The 19,831-nt window shown below is 33.9% G+C and overlaps 1 protein-coding gene across 5 annotated transcripts in view; it reads right to left on the bottom strand.

Annotated features, from left to right (window-relative positions):
- Positions 1-180: 180 nt before the first annotated feature.
- The window catches only part of Ppm1b (protein phosphatase, Mg2+/Mn2+ dependent 1B), an 88,420-nt gene continuing 68,769 nt past the window's right edge, over positions 181-19,831 (bottom strand). For 3 of the 5 annotated variants that reach the window (XM_027934366.2, XM_027934365.2, XM_071601533.1), the window contains exon 6: positions 17,336-18,364. In XM_027934366.2, the coding sequence (XP_027790167.1) occupies positions 18,065-18,364 (300 nt within the window). In that variant the 3' untranslated portion in view covers positions 17,336-18,064. Of the gene's footprint in view, positions 470-3,402; positions 3,510-4,482; positions 4,531-15,086; positions 16,526-17,335; positions 18,365-19,831 lie in introns of those variants that run through there. The other 2 variants (XR_011704336.1, XM_027934368.2) reach the window with 2 other exon arrangements.

The raw sequence follows: 19,831 nt of genomic DNA, 5'->3' as shown, positions 1-19,831 counted from the left end.
CAATGTTATATGTAATTATAATGTATAATTAAATTTTTTTAAGAATTAGCTCATTGGGTCCAAAAGAAATGTTTCCTATTTTTTTTCTTTTACTAAAGAACTTATTTCTCAAAAAGAACATATTTCTCAAACGATTGGTTATATTTCAAAATTCAGGAAGAGAAAGAGGTTGGAGGGGCGGGGAGAAGAGAAGACTGCTTAGAAATAGCCAGGTGCCTTAAATGTGTGCTCCCATCTTCCATAGAAGTGAACTGTAGCTGGTAAACCCAGCCAGGGATAGCAATTTCTTAGCCTCATGCCTCGCACTTTCATTAAGTGTGGCCACGTAGCTAGTTCTCTTCAACAGAAACAAAATATGCCATCCTCAAGTTGAGGTTTGAAGAAGCTGCTGTGTCTCCTCCTTCTCCTCCTCCCTCTTCTGCTGGTCGGATACAGATGACAAAAGCCACATGATGGACAAAGCTCAGAGCTGAGAAATCAAATGGAAAATATAAGCCACTGACCAGGAACACCCAGCTGGGACCACGCATGACCAAGAAGTAAACTTTGAACCAATACGGTTTTGATTGTTACAGCAGGTTAGCTTACCTTAACCTACTGCCTAGCTCTCAAAGGTGCATCTGCAATGATTCTTTTCTATTCTCCAAAGTATGCCCATTACATCTACTCAACTATTTTCATATGTTCTTGAACTATAAAGAAGCTATATAAACAAACATATCTGAGGGTTATTGTACCAGCCAAGATTCTTTCTTTAAATTTTAATTGAACTATATAGCATCTATATTTACATTACAAACACTACATGTATTAGCAGAAATATACAAAGCTGTCTATATCTGGGGCATCTCTCTTTTCCACCCCTTTTTCCCAATTGTTATTTTTTGAGCCTTGGTAACTTAGGAAGTCTAGAAAACAAGAGTTAAAAGGGCATCCTGAACCAGTCACTGGCTGAACTCAAAGGCTAAAAAGTCAAAGCTGTTCCTTTAGGATTTGCCTATATGCACCTAACTTCCTCTCCACACGCATACAGTACAATTTGTCAGATATTTGTTGCAGTTATTCTAGTTACTTAAGAGTTGCTGTTACATGTAAGTCCCCATGTCTGTGATGTGAGTGGCATCCTCTTGGATGAGGCACTGTTCTATCCTGTACAACCTATAAGTTGCTGTATTTGACCCTCAAATTGCATACCAAGTGGCAGCTTTGATTTTCTTTTAATGCATCAGGATTATTATTATTATTATTATTATTTTTTTGGCACCAGGAATTGTGTCACTCAGTGGCACTCAACCACTGAGCCACATCTCCAGCCCTATTTTTTGTATTTAATTTAGAGACAGAGTCTCACTGAGTTGCTTAGCGCCTCGCCGTTGCTGAGGCTGGCTTTGAACTCACAATCCTCCTGCCTCAGCCTCCCAAGCTGCTGGGATTACAGGCATGTGCCACCACACCCAGCAGGATTATTATTATTTTTTAAAATTAAAAAAATATATAGTTTACATTGGCCCATTTTTTCTGATATTAAAGCAACTGGCATTGATGTATATGTTTCTGATGGTGGAAGACATTTTACTAGCATGGCATAGCATGCTGTTATACTATCATATGAACATTATGTCTTTTTTTTTTTTTTTTTTTTTTGGTACTAGGGATAGAACTCAGGGGCGGGGCCCTCGACCACTGAGCCATATCTCCAATCCTGTTTTGTATTTTGTTTAGAGACAGGTTCTCACTGAGTTGCTTAGGGCCTCGCTTTTGCTGAGGCTGGCTTTGAACTTGGGATCCTACTGCCTCAGCTTCCAAGCCACTGGGATTACAGGTGTGTACCACCATGCCCAGCTGAACATTGTCTTAACTGTAAGATTCATGTATGGCCAATCCTGAAGAAACCACAAGCCCTAAAAATAAACACACAAGTGTGTATGTATACATTTGTGTAGACATATGTATGTATACATTTATATATGTGTGTATGCATGCATGCTACAATAACTAAACACATAAATTATTAGAAAGGAATTTATTTTCAAAGATAATTTTATAAGGGTTGAGGATATAACTTAGTGATAAACTGCTTGTCTGGCATGTACAGGCTCTGGGATTCACTTCCCAGTACAGGAAAAAAAAAAGTTATGGCTTCAAAGGTACTTTTACACAGCCAACCTTCTAGAATTTAGGTGATTTATATCACCTATTCCATCTATTTATATGATTGAAGTTTATCCCTAACTATTCTGAAACAAGTGGAAAGTACCTAATTCTAACGAACTCCAATTTGTTCTTTACTTGTAGAAGTCTTAGTACACTACAAGCTTGCTTGAGTTAATGGTGAAATCCCAATAAGTCTACTCAACGTTCATTCTCAGATTAAATAGATAAAACTAAAAGAGTTTGATATTCCACATAATATAAAATAGAATTATCCAGGGACCCAAAATGGAGAGGAATTTTTTTTTATGATTTTCGCTAAAAGAGATTATTTATTATCCTTCAAAATGTTTGCTACGTCATTTCCTGAAAGACTTATTTCAATTTTATTCGGAAAGGCAAGCATTAACCTTGGCATACCTTTGTGCTTAAGAATCAAATATTTTGTTTCCTTTTTCCTACCACATATTCTTGCACCTTTCAATTTCACTGTGGGAATATCATCTCTCAGAAAGAAAATGTACTTAGTTACTCTATGGATACAGTCACTTACCACTCCCTGATTATAAAAGCACGTTGACTAACAAATGGAATCATAATAAGTGGTACAAGAGGAGAGGTTGCCTAGGCAATGTACTGTGTCCCAAAGTACTATTTTTTTTTTTTTTTTTTTTTTGCCACTTGGAAGGGTATCTATTAGAAAATACTTGAGACAAAGCATGGCCTGAACAAGTGATTAACTATTTTCTATGTTCCTCAATGTAGGTCTTGGAAATCACCTAAATTAAGCCAAAAAGGGCTTCATTATAGGGGGCTGTTAGGTTCATGTTCCTGTAGAACAGGCAGGTTATAACCATACTTCCTTTCACATGAAGTATAAACACTAACTAATTTCAGAAGATATGTAGGAATGGTAAAAAACAGTCATGAGATGCTCTTAGACATAAATTCAGAAATCCAGAAACTGCTGATCTAAGTGGTACTTTTAGGATAACTGAAACAATAATGAAAGATTAAAGCTGGCTTTTACTCACGAAGAATCCTGAAATAAAACCACAAGTACTACCAAGAAGCCACAGGTGTTTATTGTATGAACAGGGAAAACATGAATTTGAAGGGCATGGTGATAGCTCTTCTTTGCCTCCAATAAATAGTTAAAAGATTAATAGTTTAATACAAGTATAAATATTATAACTGTGTGCTGTTGAGCTCATTTTTCTTTCAGGTTTACAAAAACAAACAAAAAAGAACCTTTTTTTCCTTGAACTTCTGGGCTCTTGGTAGGTTGGCCAGTCACTCACTGCCTTGTCACCAGAGTTCTCAGCAGGTTTACCAATTGACATGCCCAAGACTGCCATCTGGTGGAAATGACAGAAATTGAAATGATTTTTTTTTTTTTTAATTTTTCAAAAATAAAGCCAGTTGCCTACTAAAAGATACAAACAATACTGAGGGGTGAGGAGGTAGCTTGTTATAGCATTAAGATATATAAAACAGGTCTACTGTCATGTATAAATATTTAAAACGAAGAAATATAAAACAAGGTATCGAATTTTTTTGACACTGGAGATTGAACCTAAGGGCACTCTACCAATGAGCCACATCTCCAGCCCTTTTTATTCTTTATTTTAAGATAAGGTCTCACTAAGTTGCTGAGGATGGCCTCAAACTTGAGATCCTCTTGCCTCAGCCTCCCAAATCACTGGGATTACAGGCATGCACCATCAGGCCCAGCTAGGAATCAATTTAAGAAAGATGTGGATCACATGAAAAAAAAAAAAACAAAAAAAAAAACCTGAAAAACTATACTGGGGGCATTATAAACACTTGTATAAATAGAAAGATGTAGCATGTTCCTGGAATGGAACTCATCTCTGCTTAAGATATCAATGGTCTTCAAATTCATATATACAACAATATAATCAACATATTAATAGGAGTTTTATTTGGCAGGCAAATATTGGCCACATTACTCAAAAGCTCAACTGGCGTAGATATATTCATATTTTTATAAAATTAGGTATAATAAAGGGTACTCTTCATATAAGATAATAAAAATGTCTAGTAAAATTATGATAATTAAAATGGTATGTTATTCATGCAGAATACGAAGCAATAAAATGCCCATAAAAATAGAAGCATATATAAGAATTAAGATCATTTCCAAAGAATGAGAAAAGATTGACTTATGCAATAGTTAGTGTAAGGCAATGATGAAAAAGTTATGGAAAAAAATATCAGATTTTTGATCTATAAGTACCAGTATTAAATATTTATGAACAAACATTTATTTAAAAGGCCAAAGTCATAAAAGAAAAAATAATTACTTACTCATAATGTGAAAAAAATGTCAGTGTATACATCTGAAGGTTGATGAAACTGTCAAAGAAAATGATAAAATTCTAAAACTTTTGGATGTTAAAATGACACTTCTCAAAACTCATCAAATTTAACACCTAAGGTCTTTCCAGTTTTCTGGATATAAATTTTATTACTACTACTACTTTTTTTTTTTTTAAATAAAGCAAAACAAATGCCACCATATTTGATTTAAAGAGCATATGGAGGGCTGGGGATGTGGCTCAAGCGGTAGCACGCTTGCCTGGCATGCTTGTGGCCCGGGTTCGATCCTCAGCACCACATACAAAGATGTTGTGTCCGCCGAAAACTAAAAAATAAATATTAAAAAATTCTCTCTCTCTCTAAAAAAAAAAAAAAAAAAAAAAGTGCATATGGAGAGCAAAAGGGAATGTTTCTGACCAAGCACACATATCCAGTACCCTCTAGGTCTGAGCATCTTAGCCCTCTTCCATCACAATGAGTTAAAAGACCTTATTCTGCCTGTAAGAAATGCTAACACAAACACAAAAAGGTTAGGGTAAGAAAATGCACAGAAACAACACAATGTTAAGATTTAGGGGGGGGAACTATGATGTTGAGCTTGTGGTTTGGTTTTTCAGGAATTCAGTCTTTCCATATTGATAGGTGCCCTTTGTTCTTGGTCTCATCCCTCAAAACCTTTCATTAAAACAATACCCACAAACTCATAAATAATATTACAATATTGAAAGGCAAGTAGTAAGCTGAAGAAAATAATTTGTTGTATTTAACAGAATGGTTAATTTTCTAAACATTAGGAGCTCTCACAAATCAACAAAATAAGTATCAATTGAAAATATGCATCATAAAAATGCTGTCAATTAAACTACAAAAATACATTATCAAAACTTATGATTATTTTATAGTTATTACAACAGGTTTTTAAGGCTTAGATCTTTTTTAAATCTTAGTAATGCTATATCTGTTATATGTTAAATCAGTGTGGTCATTTTGAAGACATTTAAAATCACATTTAAACTTAACATAGTCCCAACAGAGTACAGAATTATGAACGGAAATGTGAATAGGTATGACCAAGTTAATGCAACTATGCCATGATAGCTACCTAGCCCATGACAGTGGAAAGATGCCACTGATCTTAGGATGGTTCCCAATTTCAAAGATATTAAAATGTCTTGTTAAAAAATAGTAATTGGGGAATTTAGATTTTTACATAAATGACAACTTTTTATAACCCATTTCTCTGTCTTATGTTTTCAAAGTATTAAAACATATCCACTGCCTCCAGAAGCAAAGCTATAGCAAATTCCTGCTGCCAGGGTTCAGGGTGCATTAACCTGACCCTTCCTCCATTTCACCAAGCTGCCCAGAAAAAAACTGTTCTATGTTAAAGGATGCTAGTAGGCTAAGGGGCAGGAACACCTGCCTTACATCAGAATGAGTCTAGAGACAGTCACTTCAAAAGCTCAGGAATTCACACTTTCCAGCTGGGACTAGATTCAAACATTTTTGCCTTGGAGGAAAAATGTCACTTTTTTTTTTTTTTTGGAGGGGTGGGTACTGGGGATTGAACCCAGGGGCACTCTACAACTGAACTATGTTCCCAGCCCTTTTTTAAATTTTGAGTCCAGGTCTCAGTAAATTGCTGAGGCTGGCCTCCAGCTTGTAAACCTGGGCTTATATGGTGTGCAGTGCTGCATCCAGCCAAAAGAAGTATTTTAATGCAACGTTTTAAAATATCATGATAAATATCATAAATATCAAAATATCATGATAAATATCCAAATTTTAAGTAAAGGTAGAGTCATAACTCTGAATTTTACTTTTGCCTTAGGCTTCCTCATAGCTTGGCAAGGGGAAGAAGCATAGTCATGGTAGATTAGAACGAGTGAGCAATGTGGTACCACACTACAATTTAAAATTTAAATATACAAGGGAGCGGAGGAATTTTCAATATCAGATACCAAAATGGATGCAAGCTGTTAAGAATCAAAGTACAGATTATTACATTTGTATTAAAAGGAACTAGATTTAAATAAGATGAAGACACTGGGGGTGGGGTGGTGGCTCAGTGATAGAGCACTCACCTAGCATGTGAGGCCCTGGATCGATCCTCAGCACATGAAAATAAATAAATAAAATAAAGGTATTGTGTCCAAATACTACCTGCCAGAAATCAGCATTTACAAGGATGAAGTAATGAATATGACATGATAGCTGCACAGGTTAGACAAAAAGATAACAGAACAGAAGCTAGGATTAAGTGGATCATGTATTGGTCATTTGATGGGGTAAGTTTGGCATTGGCACAGCTAGCTAGCTGTGTGACAAAAAAAATTAAAGATTCCTTACTTCATATTATATGTGGCAGTATAAAAACATAATATGTATGTTTGGGGGATGGGAAGACTTTGGAACTACTGAAGGATGCATCTATTTGACAGACTGGGAACGGTTACTATCTGCTGCTAAGGTTTTCTCTATAGATGCAGTGTCTTTGCACTTCCTGATTGTGGCAGCCTAGATTGATTAGAAGAATAGTGGAGAGAATTTTTGCAATTCAGAAATAATCTTGTAAACAGCAAAGAGCCTATTTTACTCCAAAGAACCTAAACTTTGATTTTATAAGAAAAACATTAAAAATATTCCCTACCTCTCTTATCTGACTACACTTTTGAAAAGGTAAACCCAAACCAAACAAAAGCTACTGCAAGAAACATGAGAATGACTTTTTTCTTTTTGTAATGGGGATTTAGCCCAGGGGTGCTTACCTACTGAGCAGCATCCCCAGTCCTTTTTTTTTTTAATTATTATTTTTTATTTTGAGACAGGATCTCACTGAGCTGCTTAGGACCTTGCTGAGTTAATGAGTGGCTGGCCTTCAACTTTTGATCCTTCTGCCTCAGCCTCCTGAGTCGCTGGGATTATAGGAGTGTGTGGATATGCCCAGCAAGAAAGATTTCTTAAGAAAAATAGCAAAAATCATAAAGGAAAGACTAACAAAAACCAAAACATTCCATTCACAAGTAAAAGTAAAAACAAATAGAAACAAACTCCAAAGAAACAAGGGCAAATGATATGAGAATTCAATTCAGAGAAAACTCAAAAGGCCAATAAACATAGAAAAAGATTCTCACAAATAATCTGAAATGCAAGTTGTATGAGATACTATTGCATACTCATCTGACTGGCAAATTCAAAGTCTGACAATATCAAGTATTACTGAGGATGGGGCTGAATGGAGGAATAGGAATCTAGTATTTTCTGGTAGACATGTAAATCTATATTTTCAATATAATGTTTTTGTAATAATAATGTGAAGACATGTATACCCAATAGCCTACCAGTTCTACTTCTAAAAAATATCACTCTACAGAAATACTAGTACATGTTCCCCAGCATGCAAACATATTGGCCCCATAGAATAAAGATGAATCACTTACAATAGCAAATGTTAAACAGAAATATTTAAAATAAACTTTATATCAATTTATAAGCCAGACATTTATTCATAGGCAAAATTTTATGAAAACGAAATCCAGAGTCCTCTAAAGCATGTTACTGTGGAATCCCACCAAAGTAAATTATACTTCATGCCTTCGAGTTAGGAATGAAGAAACAAAAATCTCTCTTCATAATGAGCACAGAAGTAAAAATAAGTGAACAATTTAGGAAAGAGAATCAGACACACGTATTAGGATGACTCTTGAATTGTACTATTCTTCCTCATCTAAAATGCATACTCAAGTATTTCCATGATAGGCGAATATTCTACGGAGACAATTAATACCCATGTTGTACAGATTTAATTTCTAAAGAAATTCCTGTCTCCAATATTACCAACAAGGGTTTTTCAAAAGTCAGGAGGAAAAAAAAAAGTAATCCCAAAGCTTTGATTCTGCCTGTTTAAAGGTAAGGCTCTTTGGTATCCCACCAGAGTTGCAGATACTCAAGACAAAATCACCTCCTAGAATCCCTTACTCATGAACTAGAAGAGCATATCTACCAGTTACACCTGATCATGAAACGTGGTCCTGGTTAGCAGTCGTGATTGCCAAGTAGAATAAAGTTGAGAAGATATCACAGCCTGGAAAGCCAGCCAGAAGTGGTAATGTTGCCTGAAAAATTAGTTTACTCTCTATTAGTAAGGACATTTTTCACTTCTGTATCACAATGTAAATATATGTGAACCACCAAAACAAAGGTTAAAGCATTGGGTCGGGGTTGTAGCTCAGTGGTTGAGTGCTTGCACAGCATGCTCACAACCCTAGGTTTAATGCATAACCAAACAAAAACAGCTGTTTAGCATTTTTGTTTTGTTTTTAGGGTTCACAGTGTTAGTCCCAGAGTTGAACAGAAAAAGAGGAAGTAAAGGATCTTAGGTAAATATTATAACAACACAGACATATTGGGCAATAAACGTCTATGTGTAACAGAAATCATGAGTAAACTTGGTTTTAAAAAAAACTTACATCTCCATGGCACCTTTCCTCAACCCTGATGAATTTCATTCAGAAAACTGAAATACCTAACCATCATCCCCTTTGATTCCAGGCCCCTAAAAAATTAGCATTAAGGTCTGATCTTGCCAGGCATGGTGGTGCATTCCTGTAAACCCAGTGGCTTAAGGCTGAGTCAGCAGGATCCAGAGTTCAAAGCTTTAGCAACAGTGAGGTGCTTATTAGCAACTCGGGAGACCCTGTCTCTAAATATAAAATAGAGCTGGAGATGTAGCTCAGTGGTGTCCCCGAGTTCAATCCTCAGTACCCCCCACCGCCCCAAATTCTGGTCTTTCTTCACTGTCATTAAAAAAAAATTAAAATTAAAAAGTCCTAACTTTTACTGGCCTCCCACTGTGACATCTCAGTCATGGTAAATGAATCTAGATTCAATATAGAATGAGACCTTTCCAAACAAATAACACAAATCCTGAGACCAATACATGGTTCTTGTTCAAAGATTAAAAATAATCTGAATGTCATATGAAAATTAAACTATTGTTTCATCTTAAATCATGAATTTCCCAAATTTAAATAGATCATAGAATTTTTCTGAAAATTTTCACCTTTCATACAACATGAAACATTCTACCTTGTTTATCTTGCTTTCAGAATTCCAGTGTTATGATGACCATCCAGCCACCTGTGGTAAATTTTTTTTATCAGACCTACATGTCTTAAGACTCATTTACTAATTACATTATTATTAGGCATAATCAAAGGCACCATGAAGTTATCCAAAAACTATGGCAACAACTGTGAAACTCTAGGAGTCCAAAAGAACCTTTCAAGGAGTTCCATGAAATCAAATACTGCAAGGTTTTTTTCCACATTGACAGTTGCATTAATTATGCAAAAGAAACAATGGGTAAAATTACAGGCACCTTAATGCAAATCAAGATAGTACCATCAAGTATGATAAGTACTTATGATTGTATTTTCACTGCCACACACTGTATAAGGAGAGGGGGGAAAAACCCATTTTCAGTTAATACCTCTTTTTCTTTCTGGTGGTGCTGGGAATTGAACCCAGGGCCTCACCCATGCTGGACAACTGCTCTAACACAGATCTACACACCCAGCCACAATAATACCAGTAGAAACTTAATTTTATTAAACCTCTATCCTTAGACACACCTCTTTTTAATACTCTATTAATGGTTAGTTTAGTCCTGGTTCTAAAACATATCCAAGTGGGATGGTTGACTCCTGTGCTGTTCTTTGAGCTGTGCACTGAACTAGCCACTTGTAATGGAACACCACTGTTAACTTGAAAGAATGACAGACTACGGTTATTCAGGACACATTTCCTCTAAAATAAATGAAACAAGTTGTCACTTAGGGAAACAACTGAAAACATCTGTTGCCTATGATAAAATTTCACCTTTCAATTCAAAAGAAAATTTTGAAAAATACTTTTCCATCATCTTGAGCTTTGACAGCTTCCCAATACTACAGATTTTTTTATACGAGACCAGATGATATTAACAAAGAAATTTTAATCAATGTATAATAATGTCAACATTCTACAAATTTCTTAAAGTTACACGATTTGGAAATTGGAAATCAATGACAAAATAAAAAGTAAAAATTACTCCAACACCTGGAGACTAAACAATATGCTACTGAATGAACAATGGGTTGCAGAAGAAATCAAGGAGGAGATTAAAAAATTTTTAGAGGTAAATGAGAACATAGAAACAACATATTGAAATCTCTGGGACATTATGAAAGCAGTATAAAGAGGAAAGTTTATTGCATGGAGTTCATTCCTTAAAAGAAGAAAAAGGCAACAAATAAATGACCTCACATTACATCTCAAAGCCCTAGAAAAAGAACAACAAATAAACAACAAAAGAAGTATAAGGCAAGAAATAATTAAAATTAGAGCTGAAATCAATAAAATCAAAACAAAAGAAACAACAGAAAAAATTGACAAAATAAAAAGTTAGTTCTTTGAAAAAATAAATAAAATTGACAGACTTTAGCTATGCTAATGAAGAGGAGAGAAAATTCAAATTACCAGCATTCATGATGAAAAAAAGTAATATCACAACAGACACTACAGAAATACAGAGAATTTAGAAATTATTTTGAAAACTTTTACTCCAATAAAATAGAAGACATTGAAGGCTTCAACAAATTTCTTAAGTCATATGATTTGCCCAGATTGTACCAGGAAGATATACACAATTTACACAGACCAATATCAAGTGATGAAATAGAAGACGCCATCAGAAGCCTACCAATCAAGAAAAGCCCAGGACCTGATGGATACACAGCCAAGTTCTACAAGACCTTTAAAGAAGAACTAATACCAATACTCTTCAATTTATTTCAGGAAATAGAAAAAAGAGGTAGCACTTCCAAACTCATTCTATGAGGCCAATATTACCCTGATTCCAAAACCAGGCAAAGACACATCAAAAAAGGAAACTTTAGACCAATATCTCTAGTGAACATAGATGCAAAAATTCTCAATTTTTTTGATTCTCTGGCAAATCAAATACAAAACATATCAAAAAAATAATGCACCACAACCAAGTGGGATTCATCCCAGGGATGCAAGGTTGGTTCAACATACGGAAATCAATAAATGTAACTCATCACATCAATAGACTCAAAGATAAGAATCATATGATCATCAATAGATGCAGAAAAAGCATTTTACAAAATACAGTACCCCTTCATGTTCAAAACACTAGAAAAACTAAGGATAACAGGAACATATCTCAACATCATAAAGGCTATCAATGCTAAGCACCAGGCCAACATCATTCTAAATGGAGAAAAATTGAAGGCATTCCCTCTAAAAACTGGACAGGGATGCCCTCTTTCACCACTTCTATTTAACATAATTCTTAAAATACTGGCCAGAGCTATTAGATAGACTAAAGAAATTAAAGAGATACGTATAGAAAAAGAAGGACTTAAATTAGCATTATTTGCTGACAATATGATTCTATACCTAGAATACCCAAAAAGCGCCACCAGAAAACTTCTGGAACTAGTAAATGAATTCAGCAAAGTAGCAGGATATAAAATCAACATCCATAAATCAGAGGCATTTCTGTATATCAGTGACAAATACTCTGAGAGGGAAATGAGGAAAACTACCCCATTTACAATAGCCTCAAAAAAATAAAATACTTGGGAATTAAGTTAACGAGAGAGGTGAAAGATCTATACAATGAAGACTACAGAACCCTAAAGAAAGAAATCAAAGAAGACCTTAGAATATTGAAAGATCTACCTTGTTCTTGGATAGGCAGAATTAATATTATCAAAATGGCCTTACTACCAAAAGCATTATACAGATTTAATGCAATTCTGATGAAAAGCCCAATGACATTCCTCATAGAAATAGAAAAAAACAATCATGAAATTCATCTGGAAAAATAAGAGATCCAGAATAGCTAAAGCAATCCTTAGCAGGAAGAGTGAAGCAGGTGGCATCACTATACCAGAACTTAAACTATACTACAGAGCAACAGTAACAAAAACAGCATGGTATTGGCGCCAAAACAGACTGGTAGATCAATGGTACAGAGTAGAGGACACAGACACTAACCCACAAAATTACAATTATCTTATATTAGACAAAGGTGCCAAAAACATGCACTAGAGAAAATATAGCCTCTTCAACAAATGGTGCTGGGAAAACTGGAAATCCATATGCAACAAAATGAAATTAAACCCCTCTCACCATGCACAAAACTCAACTCAAAGTGGATCAAGGACCTAGGAATTAAACGAGAGACTCTGTGTCTAATAGAAGAAAAAGTAAGTCCTAATCTTCATCATGTGGGATTAGACCCCAACTTCCTTAATAAAACCCCTATAGCACAAGAATTAAAATCAAGAATCAATAAATGGGATGGATTCAAACTAAAAAGTTTCTTCTCAGCAAAATAAACAATTCGTGAGGTGAATAGAGAGTCTATTTCTTGGGAGCAAATCTTTACCCCTCACACATCAGATAGAGCACTAATCTCTAGGATATACAAAGAACTCAAAAAGTTAAGCACCAAAAAAACAAATAACCCAATCAATAAATGGGCCAAGGACCTGAACAGATACTTCTCAGAAGAGGATATACAATCAGCAAATATATGAAAAATGTTCATCATCTCTAGCAATTAGAGAAATGCAAATCAAAACTACTCTAAAATATCATCTCACTCCAATCAGAATGGCAGCTATTATGAAGACAAACATCAATAAGTGCTGGTGAGGGTGTGGGGGAAAGGGCACACTCATACATTGCTAGTGAGACTGCAAATTGGTGCAGCCAATATGGAAAGCAGTATGGAGATTCCTTAGAAAATTGGGAATAGAACCATCATTTGACCCAGCTATCCCTCTCCTCGGTCTCTATTCAAGGAATTAAAAATAGCATGCTACAGGGACACAGCCACATCAATGTTTATAGCAGCACAATTCACAATAGCTAAACTGTAGAACCAACCTAGATGCCCTTCAGTAGATGAACGGATTAAAAAAAATGTGGCATATATACACAATGGAATATTACTCAGCAATAAAAGAGAATAAAATCATAGCATTTGCAGGTAAATGGAAGGCGTTGGAGAAGATAATGCTAAGTGAAGTTAGACAATCCCCAAAAAATAAAATGCCGAATGTTTTCTCTGATATAAGGAGGCTGATTCATAGTGGGGTAGGAAGGGGGAGCATGGGAGGAATAGATGAACTCTAGATAAGGCAGAGGAGTGGGAGGGGCAGGGGACTAGCAAGGCTGGTAGAATGTGATGGTCATCATTATCCAAAGTACATGTATGAAGACATGAATTGGTGTGAACATACTTTGCATACAACCAGGGATATGAAAAATTGTGTTGTATATGAATTGTAATATGAATTCAATGTTGTAATATGAACTGTACTGCTTTCCACTGTCATTTATTTTTAAAAAATCAATTTAAAATGTCAATATTCAGAAGAACTGCATAATTCAGTAAGCCAGTATTTTCCAAATGACCAACTCAAGGTATTATAAAACTATGCACAGTTATCCAATCCAAATGCAAGATAGACCCAATGGATTTTAATGTAACAGGGGACAAAAAGACCTTTGATTTAGCTTTCAGATTTCACTAATTTTGAATAGACTACCAATTGTCAATTTTTGATAGCCACAATTACCTGCAGTTACTAAAACACTCTTTTCCAACACCCTGTGAGGCCAGATTTCTTCAAATAGTTCAACAAATGTGCCACACTGCTACAGACTGAATGTAAAAGCAAGTATGAGAATCCAGCCTACCATAAAAGGTTTAGAAAAATGAAAACCGGTGGCACATTGTACCCTAAATTTTTTAGACTATTTTTTCATAAAACAATGTTATCTATGCTAATATGTAGTGTTGTTATTATATTGGATTTCTAATATAGTAAATATCAACAGATAAAATCCAAAAAGCAAAACTTCTTGGGGACATCCAATTTTTACGAGGATAAATGGGTCCTGAGTCTAATGTTTGAGAAGAGACAGACAAGAGAATTTAGTTTCATGAACACTAAACATGGGTTTTTCTTTTGCTAAGTCATAAGTTACTGGTATGTAAAGGGCCAATGGCCTCCTCACCAAGTACTATAAAAATGATTTTGGAGTGAAGAAAGGATGTTGTCCTATATAGTTTAATTCCCCTGTGGAGTTAGAATTCATCTACATGGTTTTGTATGGAAATTTTCACAATATGCTAACTAAATAACATTCAAAACTGCCCTTTTTATTTTTGAAAATCACACCAAATATATCACACATTTTTTTTTTTTTAAATCAATTCTTTATTTAGGTAACAAGTTGGTTATGTTCACTGCATTGTATGAAACGTCACAATATCATACTGGAAAGGTACTATCAGTACAGGGTTGGATCAGAGTAGACTGAACAATAAACCATTTTGCATTCTTCATTCCCTATCTTTTAACAACCCCCCAAACCCAGTAAAGGGACAAAGAGCTTTTAACACCATCATGTAAAGCACTTTAACTTACAAGGCTAATATCTAAAGAATAAATAAAATATATTGTGGCAGTAATTCCTTTTAGACCAAAAATCAGGTGCACAATAAATCAAGTGATCAGGAAAGCTGTCTGTATTCAAATGTGTGTGGCTCTCCAAAAACAGCTTCAGGAAAATGTTACAGAAAATACCATGAATTCCATTTCACACAGGACCAGATGATGACTCATTTTAACTACACACAAGGGCAATTACAACCTGCTGAAACACAATTTAAACATATAGAAAAATGTTTACAAAGCATCCACAACATGTAAACCATGTACACATGGATACATTCATTACTTCTCCTACCCCAGTAACTTCTTTTAGATAAATACTTTACTCTTCATGTTCAGCATTAATTAGATTTAATACATGCAAAACTCAAAGAATTCAAGGTTATTGTAAAAATAGAATTAAACTAATCTTCAAGTACCTTGTGATAGCCACTCTGTACCGTGCCCAATGTTATAAAATGAAAGGTTACTGAACCCATGAAAATATCTCTGTAATATTTCCTTAGATCTAAAATAGATAATTTTAAATGTATTTATAGTAATTTCAATGTGATATTCTGAGCTTTTAAAATAACATAAACAGTTAAAAATTATACCAAATTACACAAAACTTGAATCTTAAAAGCTGAAAAAATTAAAACTATAGAAACCCACATGTAAAACAAAAATCACAATTTACATTATAAAGGCAAATCTCATCATTTAAAAGAATTTGCAGCAGTGAGATGTCAAAGCAAATTATAAATAGCCATAAATTAATCCATTTGGTTTCAAAAGATTTTCTAGTAAAGAGTTGAAGTATGTAGTAGGATACATGCATAAAATTTGTAAGGGTTTATAATATTATTGCCAAATATACTTTATCTTGAAGCAAGGCAACATTAGAATTTGGACATTATTGGAGAATCCAGTTTGGTAATACAGGTAAAATTGGAAAAAATTAAATAACAATTAATAATAAATACATATCCTATAGTAAATTACTCAAATAAAATTCCAAGCCATAGAACTCCAAAAAGGCTTTCCAACTTGGTTAACTAAAAAAGGAACATCTCATACAATTCTTTACTCTTACATGCTTGTATGTTGTGTGTTTTGTTTAAAATAAAACATAATGTATCTTCTGAGTACAGCTAACTATATTCTCATGCACCTCAGGCACATTTGTTTGCTGTGGTAAAATAATTCCATTGGTTTCTAGGGCCAAAAGTTCAATACAGATGTGACCAGTATGCCCGAGGTTGGCAAAAAATACTGTAGTACAGGCAATGCTACGAGTGGCAAATATCAGAAAACACAAATAAGAACAAATGATGGGAAATGCTTATGATTTTCTGCTCATATCACAAAACGTTGGGAATCCACAAGAATATTTTCCCCTTGTATTGAAGAAAATTGTGATTAAAATGTTTTTTTCCCCCAATTTTCAGAATCAAAAGCATTTTAGAAGGTTTATAAGGCTACCATGAGTCTTCTAGATCTCCAGCACCCTACAGGAAGAGAAAAGGAAGAATATTATTATTTACCTATACCAACTTCCAGGTTGGGTTGAATTTCAAAAGAAAACAAAATTAGATGAACAAATTACCTTCCTTTCTTTGTCTGAAAAGGTACTTATACAGAAAGACGTGTGTATTGTATAATGTGTACATACACATGTATCTATCTATTATAGATAGATAACTGGTTGGGTTTTTTCCTCCCCTCTCCACCAAATGCCTTCCTCTTTCTCAAAACACTTAAAATATTCTGGCATTGGAAAAATAGATCAAAACATCAGCTACAACATCTGAAGATTCCAAAGTTTCAAATTATACTACCTTTAGTAACTTTAAAGACATGATATAAAATATGAACAGGAAGAAAAAGAGTTAATGTTCTATAGTCAAAATTTCCCCATGTAACTAATAGCTATCTGTAATTTAAAAACCTGTTTTAACAAAAACAAAACACATATTTTTAAAACAGCCCACAATTCTTGCATTTATTAATATCTGATGCATACTTGGTAATAAAACTGACCATGTTCCTAATGTGACAATGTTTTCACATGTCTACATGTGTTCATGTTGTCATAGTTGAATATTTTGTACCCAAAAAGGGAATAATAAAATTGACTTATTTTGAGTAAGACTTATATATCTCATATTACAAATTTTTCTTTCTGATATGAAAAAACTAAGTCAAAAGTGTATTAAATTTAATATAAATACAAATGGATTTCTAATGAATAGTTTTCCAATATCCCAAACATGGTTGTTAAAAAAAATAATTAAAAAAATAAGTACAACATGCATAGATTATTCCACATCACATGCTTTATTTGGGCTTAAACACTTATAATTTTATTCTAAACACTTGGTTGACATACATTTTGATGTGTGTAGTTAGGCTATACAGAATATACAAACCAAAGCCGTTTGAATAATACATAGGTTTTTTCAAAACTTATGTTTCATAAAGAATACAGAGAAAGAAAAAATAACCACACATCCAGTATCTCACAACTTCTAAAAATAAAAACTACAGAGATGTTAAATATAAACAAATCAAACAACACACAAATCATCAACCTTGAAAGAAAAATTACAGGCCAGCATCAGCCACTCTTTGAAGAACTAAAATTATTAAAGAAAACACAAATTACAAAGCTAACTGTGAGTGTACTAATATATAAAATAAGCAGTATAATTCTACATTAACAAGTTTTTCCATAACATACAGTAATCTCTCTAATCAGTCATTTCTAATCCTTTCAGGTATGAATTTTACTACTGGCTTTAATTAATGGTAGCCTACAGACAAGGTGAAATGACATATAATTTCATTGAATTCGAAATAACTATAAAAGTTCATTTTTAAACTATTTCATCAAAGATGTATGCAAAGGCCTTTTTAAAAAACAAGGCTATTTGAATATAATAAACTAGTTTTCCAAGAATCAAATAACAAAATGGTTATATAAATGCACACATTATACTTCCTAAGTAAAAACCAAATCAAAGATCACAAAAATATTACCAAAAATGTCATATTTTTCCACCACTCATCTTTGTCCCTGCATCTTCATTACAGCTGTCTAATTCACCACTTTCTGATTCAGTATGGCTTTCCTGCATTGTCACTGGGTTTCCAGCATCACTGTTCGAAGAAGTAGCTGCAGCAGCTGGTTCAGCAGGGCTTTCTTCTCCCTCTACTTTAGCTAGCCTGTAACTAGTCAGCATCTCCTCCAGAAGTTGTCGGTAGTTTCCCCTATGATTAATTCTCATTTGCCTGAGAGCTTCCACCAATTTTCCCTGTGATCCACTTTCCTCTGCTTCATCGGAGGCCTTTTTTTAAGATTTAAGACCCCAGTGTCAGTAGACAAACTAGGATATCACATGTATTTCATAACATATTACACAAAATACTAATTTTTCTACCATGAGCAATATATTCTATGCATGAAAACAATTAAATAAATATCAATTCTTACCTGGGAAAATTAATAAAAACTTGTAAAAGCCCAAGTTATTTTTAGCAAATGACCATTAACTACCTTGTCTTATTTCAACTGCTATCTGAAATTTACTCTGCTTTTAGAATTCAACAGCAACACAAGCATTTCCTAAAAGCGACTTATTTGGGGAAAAAAAATCATTGCTATATGATTCCATACAAAAGGAAATTAGTCTATAAAGCGAGGAGAAGGAGAGGAAAGCAGGACATGTTAGTTTCTTCATTTCTGCTAAATGATAGGTAGAAGAGAAGATACAAACTGCAAAACTACATAAATTTAAGTTGGAGTTTTGGAGAATTTTAAAGCTTTCTTGGAGAAAATTTTTATTTATTTTTGCCTTTTAATGCAGTATTTGAATAAAAAACATCTCTGGATAAAAGCGCATAAATTATTTTAAATATTATAAGATATGGTTATAAATTACTTAATCTTTTCATATTTTGTTAAATTTTGGAAAGTCTACAGGTTTCTACAAAAATAGATGCTTAATTTTGTTAGCAGAACAAACTTTATTCATCTAAGCTGATCATAATTAAGTTGATAAACTAAAATAAAGACAACTTTACATTATGTGCTTCCTGAGGTAAGGTATTATGAAATACAGAATCACATCCCACATTCTTGCCCAAAATGTTTAATATGGATCTAATAAAGTAATTTCCCCTTTATAGGAAATCAGGAAACAGAAGATCAGGTTAAAGGATACCATGGGAAAACAATCATACAAATCTAGAAAGTAGGCCATTCTATACAAAACTGGCTCACATTTTTTAAAGTCAGTGTAAGGACAAAAAGGGCAGGTGGGAGAGAAGGGGGTCTGGATTAAAATCTTGTTTAATGTGCTATACTGATGACCTAACCTGCTAGACCATGTTTCAAAATAAAGTCATTTTAAGAACAACTGGGGAAAATTACCTGACTTGTAAAATTTATTATTGAGTTTCCTAGATATAATTATGGCTATGTAGAAAAATGCCCTATTCTTAAAATCTGTATTCTGAAATGTTTACAAGTAAAATATTATGCTCTCTAGAATTTGCCTTCAGAGGGTTTAGCCAAAAAAAAAAGATAAAAAATAATGTACATACCTGTACCTATGAAAAGAGATAAAGCAACTATGGCAAAATATGAGCAATTATTGAATTTTGGTAGAAGGCTTAGAGATGGGTCAATTTTTTAATATATTTGGAAGTTTTCATCATAAAATGTTGAGAAACTAAAAACAAACTCTTAACCATCCTTAGAAACTATTATTCTATGATTCTGCAAAAAGAGCAGTAATAAAAACACATAATAA

Source organism: Marmota flaviventris, chromosome 14 (genome assembly GCF_047511675.1).
Source record: "Marmota flaviventris isolate mMarFla1 chromosome 14, mMarFla1.hap1, whole genome shotgun sequence".
Lineage (NCBI taxonomy): Eukaryota > Metazoa > Chordata > Mammalia > Rodentia > Sciuridae > Marmota > Marmota flaviventris.
Note: the sequence above shows the minus strand (reverse complement) of the source record. Positions and strands in the feature narration are given on the sequence as shown.